Source organism: Apostichopus japonicus, chromosome 10, assembly GCF_037975245.1.
Source record: "Apostichopus japonicus isolate 1M-3 chromosome 10, ASM3797524v1, whole genome shotgun sequence".
Classification (NCBI taxonomy): domain Eukaryota; kingdom Metazoa; phylum Echinodermata; class Holothuroidea; order Aspidochirotida; family Stichopodidae; genus Apostichopus; species Apostichopus japonicus.
The window spans coordinates 3,367,362-3,377,500 of record NC_092570.1 but is presented as its reverse complement, the minus strand read 5'-3'; the positions used below and the strand labels follow the sequence as shown (position 1 = coordinate 3,377,500).

Here is a 10,139-nt window from a genome sequence, read left to right as displayed (position 1 = left end):
ATAGTCCTCATAACAACATTAAGTCCTCAAAACAACATATAGTCCTAATACCAACATGTAGTCTTTGTAACAACATAAAGTCCTTATACCAACATATAGTCCTCATAAAGTCCTCATATACCAACATGTAGTCCTCAAAACAACATAAAGTCCTCATACCAACATATAGTCCTCATAACAACATAAAGTCCTCATACCAACATATAAAGCTCTGCAAACAGACAGACAACATTTCGCAGCAACTATTAACAAGAAAGATATGACCCATAACACCCAGAAACTGCTGGAACAGTTTATTAAGATAGATGTTCAAGGTAACCTTGATCAATGATGGTGTGATTCCCGCCTTGCCAAAGAAGATCTCTCCTTCGTAATTCCTAACAACAAAGGTGTCGCTTCCATCTGTGACAGAGAAGAACAACAAAATGTTATGTAGATTAAGTTCAGGGAGGAAGGGATGATTGGAAAGCAGTGTGACTGGTAGGGGGGAAAAGCACACTTCAATATTTTAAGATTCACCCCACTTACCACTCAAAATCTGAAACGGTCTTTTTTCAGAGCTGTAATAATTGTCAACTATTTCAGAACCAGAGGATGACATCTGATACACCGGGAGAAATGATTGCCCTGGTGAAGAAGATTATAACAAATATCTTATAAATCTTGTTAATCATAAATTTAAATTCAATTCATCCTATGTATCAAATCACATCAAGAGTTTATCAATAGAATTTGTATCATAATCATAGAAAACATAACATGTGTGAGAATACAGAAATGACTTTATCACTGAAATGAAAGGAGGATCTTCGTAGAGGTTTCAGAGAAATTTTACAAATTCTGGCTACCTAAATGAAATCTAGCTATGAGAAAAAAACAAACCAAAGGTGGAGGGGGAGTGGGAGGTAGAGGGGTTTGGGAGGGGTGTCGTAAGGTGTGGGTTTGGCTTTTAGCAACAACAGAAGTATGCATACATGCCTTCAGCAACCTATGCATAACACGATACCTCATATACAGTCAGTTAGAAAGGCACAGTAGTACTTTATAGCCCCCTCAGCATGGAATGCTTACATATATAGGTATCACCACCAGCAAAGGATGGGTCACTCAATCTGTACAGCAAAGAACTTTTATGCCAATTTTTTTTTTTTCCAAATAGCAAAAAACCTTCATTGTTATCATATGGAAAATTCATGGTGCCAGGAATGGCCAACTTGTCCAGTGATGGGTAGAGTTAAGCTAGTGAGAACTTCTATCTAGACTTAGAGGCCACATTACTTTGACCTTGATTTGTTGCGTTAGTCAAAGGGGCAATAATATGGACATATGCTACCTTAAACACTGCAGGAGAGGTATACTAACCTCCGTTAGCCGAATATCGCAGCCTCTCCTCATCCCAGAGGAGTATCTCGCCGTCTCCTGCTCCCACAGACACGCTACTCAGACTTCCAATAAACGTCTGCTCGAGACCCTTCAGATGGATGCCACCACTGTGACTGAATGTGTGATAGAAGAACTGTGCGACACTGCTGCTCAGTTTGACCAGGAATCCAATACAGCCATGAGAATGCAGGAAGTGAGCATTATGTATAAGGCCCTGAGGGAAGTAGATAAATAACCGTCAGCTAATGGAATAAAAACAACAATAAAAACAACAACAAAAACCAGCAAAAGGGACATATATTATATGAATGATACATATCTGGCAAAATGTAAGGCAATATGAATAATTTTCAAACTTTTCAATAAGCAACGCTGGAACATAAATTACAAATATGATAGTAACAACAAATATCTGGGAGGTGGAAGCACTCACAAATCTGCATCGCGCAAAACACGTAGCTTGCAGATTACACTTAGAACAGTGATGCTGCAGACCCCTAAGCATCCTACTTTGACACAGTGTCTTAATGGAAGGAGCAAATAAGGCAATCATATTGACACATGACTAGATGTGACAGACTCCACCTGAGTGGAATTTGCCAAAGGATGACGGTAGTGATCAGGAGAGTCCACCTACATGACTTTTGTAGAGTAAAGGATATCAGACAGTAGTAAAACTATAACGATATGAAATTATTCTAATCTTTTTAAAACATTAAGTGACTTCATTAAGACATTAAACATTATTTTAATTGAAGTCACAAACACTTACTTCTGCAGGCATCTTGATTTTTTGCATGTTGAATGTTAGACCGCCATCTTGAGAGAGATAGAATTGGTGGCTGCTAGTGTTAACTAGTCCATTCCATACAACAACCACTTCATCAACTGCAGTCTTAATAATGGAAAAGTTGGAAATAAATCAGTTTAAATCAAGCTTACAATAAAAGCAACTTCATCAACTGCAGTTTAACAACAACAACACAACAACAAAATGGGAAGGTTGAAAATTAATCAGTTTAAATCTAGCTTGACAAAAAAAGAAGAAGCAATATTGACCAAATTTGAACAGCTGCATCTTAAACACCTAGTATTACTCAGTCAATTAACCAATATCAGACACTGTTTTGTTTTTAATACTTCTGTACATCAAACGGAGTATCTAACTATAGGCAAAAGATTGGAAAAGGACAAACGGACGCTTTTTACACACTATAAAATAAGCCCCTGGTTCCCCTGAAACAACCATGAACCAATTTCCAAAGAAGGGTACCTACACACTGGTGTGGCAGACCCTTTGATTTCACCCCTGTTTGTCATCGTCATTGAATGAAACCATTACTTGAACTATGAAATCTAATGTTTACCGTTTCATGAGGTACGCAACATGCAAATAGGAAGCCAGCTGTAATTCAAATTACATTTGACCAAATTTTCGGACACATTTTGGTAAAACTTTACGATGTCACACGATGCGAAAACCCCATAACAATGTAACTTATAGATTGACCAGAAAAGTTTCATTTCCACTGATATAGTCAAACTTGAAATTTGCCAAATTTGCATGTTAAATACATGATAAGTACTATCATAATAATTTAGCTGATAAAATGTTTAGTAACTAATGAATCATTTCTGAAAAAATTGTTAAAACATCATTTGGTGAAATACTCAAGCAGAATGTTGGTGATTTGATCAATTGCAATCTTTGTTTTGAGTATTACTCTGTGCTTTCGGTGAAACTGTTTCGACCTAAAACAGAAAGCTGGCCAGTTTTATTTCTGATGGAAATCTAACAAAGACGGAGGCTTACATCATAACACTGCTCAACACAACAACAGCTTGTCTCCACATTTGTAACGTCTACATCGAGAGGAACTTGTGGGAAGTTGCGAGATCGGTAATGGAAGGAAAAGAGATCTCCTTGCAGAATGAAGAAAAGCAAATCGCTGCAGAATGAGAAGGCAGCAGTTTGGACCGCAAGACTCTTGTTCTGTGGAGAAAGAAAAGATTTGATATATTTTATCTACATCATAAACTCAAAAATCATTTTAAATATTGCATCAAAACTTTGGTATCTATAGAAATTTTTAAAACAAACACTGTATAATTGATGTTTTTTTTCTTTCTAGAACTATAGCTAATACTGACAGTGTTCTGTGTAAAACAGTTTCCCAAAACTATTTCATACTAACATCAATATACAAACCGTTGAGAAACAAACCATAACTCTGTTTCACTATTGGAGCATGCCATTTCATTATAAACCAGTACGTTTGAACTGATTCTGACCTTTTTGAGGAGTTAACGGGTGGGGGTGGAGCCGAGGTGGAAAAAGGCATACTGCATATATTCACAATAACAACAAATGTATAAATACACCAAGCTTTATAGAGAGCATGCAGTTTAGCAATGACAATGTACCTACTTGCTGAAAATACAAAGTTATCCAGGCCTTTGATAGGGTACGTTTATGACTGAGTAATGACTCTAAATATATTGATCCCAACACAAATTATTCTGGATGGTACATCTTCAGAGACTAGTTCTTAATACGCACCTTAAGGAAACCTTCAGGGAAAACAAAAGATTCAAGAACTTCCTCAGAAGAGGCTTTAAGGTAAGCAAATCCATCTCTAGAAGAAAGACAAAATACCAGCAAAGTATCTATAGGTCAAATGTAAATTATATCAACACATTATCAAAGTTTGAAGCAGAAAGGGAACCATTATTTCTACTACGGCGTCAGATTCCAGAACTAACAGATTACAACATCATGTAACGAAAGCCTCTTCTTTTTGTGGTTAAGAATGCTACTGCCATTGTTAAAATTGTGACCAATTCAGCATAACGGACAGTTTCTTTGCTTACAAAGATGAATTTATGCCTAATAGTCTCAAAACTATGGTTGAAAACAAAATGAATTCTTGTCTAGCAATCGTAGGATTCTGACAGAGCACAACTAGTATATAGACACAACTTGATTTTTTTCAGGTCAGCAATTAAATATCTGAATGTTTTTGTTGTTGCAAGGTTTAAGAGATACTAATACATCCTAGCATGTGGCATTGTACAACCTTTGATTAAACCTATAATTCATTTTGGGTTTTTTTGTAATGTTTGTGTTCGATTTTTGTGATCACACATGAAGGCCTGAATAATTTATACAGTATTGCTTCGCAAAATGTTACACAAATGCAGAGATCTGCAGCTTTTTAAACACAGAGCCATAAGATTTTCATTATTTCAAGAGAACATTAATTCATAAACCACACAAATTGTGAACACCAAATTACAAATACCCTGCTCAATAATTACTTAGCCTAATCTTTTCAGCATTATATCTTTCATTAGAAAGTTTGTTTTCTAAATTCTAATTGGCTATTGTAAACCGTAAACCACTTAATTTACATTCAGTTTTTCGTTTCACTTTTGTTTATTTGGTTTATCACTTCATGTATAAGCACATAGATTCAACATAACATAAATTGTACTAAATAACAGAAATTAAATATACATGAGGTGAAAGGAAGTGGGGCTTGAAGATGTGCACTCCTGTATACAATACACAAAAACATCGAAAAAATGAACTATGAAGACCAAGGGCAGCGGAAGCACTTTTAATCTGGGGGGCACCGACGTCGAAGGGCACTTTGCAGAAATTTGATTGGACTGATGCAGCCTGATATTTAGTACCCTTTATAACTCTTATTGTATCTTATTTGCGTATACACATTACTCCATCAACGTCCCACACCCCCCCCCCCCTCAAGGAAAAAATGCACACTAGCACTACAATATCCAATGTGCAAATTGGGAAACAAGGAACAAGTTTTCTTTCAAGACAAAATGAGGTGAAATCATTATAAAGTCCAAGTCCCTGCACACCCGATCAATACATGCATGAAAGCAAATGAATTATGTCAAAATACGAAAGGATGAGGTAGGTTATGGGAAATTCATTAATAGTTCTAAATTAGGATTAGATCTCTTACTGAAACATCGCTGACCTAATAAGGTGATCAAGAGTACAATTTTTATGTAGAAAAAGGGCACATTTTTAACCTGAGGAAAAGTGGGTGGCACATGCCCCCTGTGCCCCCCTGGTTCCGCCGCCCTTGATGAAGACTTGCAGAAATGAGAGAGCTAGGTTTAAACCACACAGTAGAAAATTGAAAACACTCCCAACCTCCAATTAAACCCCCTACCCTTCCCCATCCTTAAGTTAATGCCCTACTTGCAGAAAATGGCTACGTCTTCTCTACATGGGTGATGAAAGACCCTTCCTTTGTTGTCATCACATCTGACTGGGACTCTGGAATCTTCCTCCAATGATACCTCTTGATCCAAGAGTGTTAACAAAACATTGAACTTCAGCTCCGATGCACTTGGTCTGACTCTGAGGAATAAATGATAGCTAGGCTACAATTAACTGCTATATCAGACCGTCTGCCTGTTTGTATGGAAGGCTACACATTTCATCAGAACTAATACGACCAATAGTTGAAATATTCATTGTCTGCTGGTGTGAAAACTGTGATGATAATATTTATCATGTGTCTGAAGGGAGCACAGAAACTTGAAAGTGAAACTGCCAAATTTTATATGCTATCACATTCTTTCAAAATCTGATCAAAGTTATTAACAGTGAAATCATGTAGTTGGAGGAGGCAGAAAACAGAGAGAAATCGAACAAATAGTCATTACTTTTGACTTGACAAAAATAAATTTTGCTCGCATAGCACCGTGCAGGTATCGTACACATACTAGTATAGCCTAGGCTACAGCAAGGCATAGGCTTAACATGAGGCTAAAACTCAATAGGCCAGTCTTAGCCTTACTGTTACTGTGTTAGTTACTGTCAGTCCTAAATTTAGTCATTCTTCAGAAACATACTTACATCGGACAAACCGAAATGACAACGACTACTATGAAAATATGCATTAACAACTTGGTATTCTCATCTAAAGAACAAATGAAAGCCTATATGACAAAACAGTAAGGTCAATTTAGGTATGAGAATATGTGATTTTCATTGCCGAGTTGGAGTTTATGCACACGGTCAACTCAGCTCGCGCTCCATGCATGCGCATATGCTCGTCCAACAAATTGCGCTAGTACACTCAGTTACTATGTAGCCTGAAATGTTGGTTTCTAAATTTTGACTAGCGCCACCTATTCCTAACAGCGGGCATCGGAGATAAAAATTTAGAACAAATGAATGCACCATGAACCACAGAAATGTATACCTTATAAATTTCTGTGCCATAAACAATAGTCGACAGACAATAGGGATTTCAACATGTTGATTTTGAAAAGTAAATGCCACCAACCTCTAACAAAAAGGGGTGGGGGGGGGGGACGTTGAATTTCAACGTGGCGAGACTTTATTGTAAGTTGCGCTATAAGAACTGTTTATTATTATTATTATTATTATTATTATTATTATTATTATTATTATTATTATTATTATTATTATTATTATTATTATTATTATTATTATTATTATTATTATTATTATTATTATTATTATTATTATTATTATTATTATTATTATTATTATTATTATTATCATTATTATTATTATTATTATTATTATTGAAAATATATTTCGCTCTTATAGATTTATGACCAATCAATTTTCGATACAATGATTAGAAAAAAAGACTTTCTAATTTCGACACGTGTCGAAATTTCGACGTTTTACCTTGAAATCCGTCGATTTGTCACGTTTTGTCTTTAAATTTTCAGCGTTCAAACTTCAGCGTTCATTTGTAGCTCTATACCCATTTTTTCTCTAATTGTGACGTTTGACATTTGATGTCTTAGATTTGACGATTGTTCTCCAATATGTGACTAAAAACTGACTCAAAAGCCCGCCGTTTCATTTCGAAATTGTAATAGTTTTAACATGTTTTAATGAATGATTTAATCACATGCTGAATTAATTTTTACCTTCAATGCTGCCATCACAACAAGACCCGGTTTATGCATGTGATTATGCTATTGGTACTCTATATTTTCAGTAAAGTTTCTTGACCGCTTCAGCTATCTTTTCTCCGTCTGACTGGCTTCCTGTCATTCGGTAGGCACAGTGAAACCTATACCGGCGAGCAATTAGGTAAGTTAAAGGAAAACTCCGGGAAGTCATACGCCATCAGAGTTGCATTTCTTTACATAAAATCCGATACAATAATTATACAAAAAATTGACGAGTGATGTTCTATTTCTTGAAAAGTCTTCGTTGACATTGTATGTACGAACCTGCACTATAGGGATTTTCCAATGTGGCAGCATTTTACTTCGAAGCCGCCCTCATGATTATAAGCTGACATATGACGTCATGTTCATATGTTCGCAGTAAACTTGTTCTGAAGGAAACCGGGAGTCGTTCACGTTACATTGAAATTGGCTTCCAAAGCAAGCTTTACTCCTAACAGGTTGGTTAAATAATTAATGTTTCCCAATTTTATAGACTTTATATCCCGTAAATCTGCATCTTTGAGGAACGATCCTCGAATTTGTACCTTGAAGTAAATGCCAGGAATGTTATTGTCGTTCCATCGTAACGTGTATGTTGTGGTAGGCTAATGTGTAGGATGCTGTTTATATGTATGAATGCATTGTGACAATTTATAATGTAGCCCTAGTAAATGTAGGGTTGGAACTATGATTAGGACGTTAGGCCTAACATTCAGCTAGCCTTTGCAAATCCGTAATCCAGCCTTCGCTCTGGAAGGTAGCCTAGCTGTTTCAAGTTTGATGCAAAATTAACATTGCAAGATTTATTATGGTATGGTGTGTTTCTCAAAAAACCGAATTTGAGAGTAATGTGGCCGTAGGCTGAAGACTAAGTTAGGCGAAGCCTTGGCATGACCAATTTTTTTCTAAAACTGGAGTGTCAGCCTTATATTCAACAGTGCAACTGTCCTGTTACTGTTACATGTTAAGCCTGTTACTGCTTTGGATTTCATTCAAAATACTCAGCTAAGGTGTATGGTAAGCTGGTAAGATCATAGGTGAGCTAAACTTGATACTTGATAATCCTAACGATAGTACTAGTGGGCTATATCAAGCCTGACTAACAAGAGTGGACCTTGTCATGACCTAGACTACAGGTAATCCCAAGTCTGTTGTGTGTGAACACATTCATTTTGCAAACAAATTACCCCTTTTGCAAGTCGTGTGTTTATTATATCCTCATTCTTCTCACATTTGATACATACCTTTCTTTGCACAACATGCTTTGTTGCAAGTTTACAAGTTGTTTCCAGTATCATATGTAGTACAATGGCTGAATTAAGAGAATTCACTCTGTCTTTGTGCAGTAGACCTCAATGTTTTTGGAAGTGGAGAATTGTGTAACTACTGTGTCCCATTTTAATATTTCACAGCCCAAAGAGTATCTTGCATTTTCATAATACCTGAAGCCTAGTGCTTCAAGTAATGTAGAACAATTAGCACATTGTGGTAATAGTTTATGTGCTTGTAATGGCTAAACTGCAATAGGCCTCTGATTTAACAACATCAGGATAGTATGTACAGCATTGTTACGAATGTAGGATTCTGCAACCGAGACAATGTTTTAGCCAGGGATGCAAAATCTTCTTATTGCTTGCCTTTTTTTTTTTTGAGAAACAAACCCTAAGTACACACACTCACAACTAGGCCTATGCAAAACATAACAAAACACATTTTGAATGAACACCTACAGAAATAAATCGGAATAATCAACCAAAAGTCGTGATGCTTGGGTAAAGAGCTAACAACATCAACATTACAGAGATTTTCATGCTCAGAAATACACGGGGGCGAGGTGCAATTTGCCCTTGTGAGCGCTAAAAGAGCCCTCAAAAGCACAATTGCAAGGTAGAAAAATAAATTACGCCATAGACCTAGGCTGGGTCATAGTATAGCCCAATGGTACGTCATACCAAAAGTGCTCGATACAAGACCTACGTCACAGCTTCATACTGTACGTAATGTGAAGCCGACATTGGGACGCCATGACACTGGAAATACGGCAAAGAAATATTCTGGGAAACAGTGTGTATATATTCCACCTCCCGCCTAATCACAGATATCGCCTTGAAGCAAGCTGAAGTTGTTAACTGATTTTTTTCAATGACCAATCTCAATGGGAATTAAGTGTGTAAATGGTTTGCTATCTGAACATGCGTTAAATGTAAGTGAAGTTTTCATGTGCGGAGGTTGTTCACGAAAACTACAGACCATTTATTAACATACAGCAAAACATTTAAATTATTGTTTAAAACTTTATTTCAGGGAACAGTTTGAGCTCACACAGTGCATAATGTGTTTTGAAGGCATTCATAAATATGTTGTGTTCATATATTAACCATTTAAAATAGTTAAGTGAACATCAATATCATGATGGCTTGGGTATGCGCAGGCAACCCCTACACAGTTATAGTGGAGTGTACTGTACATTCGAGCTGTTACTGTTAAGGCAGGGTACACGTACAGTATGTGTGCCAGTACTACACACAGTACAGAGCTATTACTGTTTAGGCAGGGTACACGTACGTGTGCTACTAGTACTACACACAGTACAGTGCTGTTACTGTTTAGGCAGGGTACTGTACATGTACGTGTGCTAGTACTTCACACAGTACAGTGCTGTTACTGTTAGACAGGGTACATGTACGTGTGCTAGTTCTACACAGAGTACAGTGCTGTTTCTGTTTAGGCAGGGTACACCTACGTGTGCTAGTATATACACACATTACAGTGCT

The 10,139-nt window shown here is 36.7% G+C and overlaps 2 protein-coding genes across 12 annotated transcripts in view; one reads left to right on the top strand and one right to left on the bottom strand.

The window, feature by feature from the left end:
- Positions 1-6,479, bottom strand: part of LOC139974877 (cation channel sperm-associated auxiliary subunit delta-like) — a 20,882-nt gene extending 14,403 nt beyond the window's left edge. For 4 of the 6 annotated variants that reach the window (XM_071982377.1, XM_071982374.1, XM_071982376.1 and 1 more), the window contains exons 1-8: positions 6,284-6,479; positions 5,621-5,782; positions 3,944-4,019; positions 3,197-3,376; positions 2,156-2,278; positions 1,363-1,597; positions 529-627; positions 320-402 (exon numbers count right to left, since the gene is read on the bottom strand). In XM_071982377.1, coding sequence (XP_071838478.1) covers positions 320-402; positions 529-627; positions 1,363-1,597; positions 2,156-2,278; positions 3,197-3,376; positions 3,944-4,019; positions 5,621-5,782; positions 6,284-6,327 — 1,002 coding nt within the window. In that variant the 5' untranslated portion in view covers positions 6,328-6,479. Of the gene's footprint in view, positions 1-319; positions 403-528; positions 628-1,362; positions 1,598-2,155; positions 2,279-3,196; positions 3,377-3,943; positions 4,020-5,620; positions 5,783-6,283 lie in introns of those variants that run through there. The other 2 variants (XM_071982378.1, XM_071982380.1) reach the window with 2 other exon arrangements.
- Positions 6,480-7,692: 1,213 nt separating this feature from the next.
- The window catches only part of LOC139975258 (ubiquitin carboxyl-terminal hydrolase 9X-like), a 93,236-nt gene continuing 90,789 nt past the window's right edge, over positions 7,693-10,139 (top strand). For all 6 annotated transcript variants that reach the window (XM_071983015.1, XM_071983019.1, XM_071983013.1 and 3 more), the window contains exon 1: positions 7,693-7,823. The gene's annotated coding sequence lies outside the window, so the exon portion shown is untranslated. The remainder of the gene's footprint in view (positions 7,824-10,139) is intronic.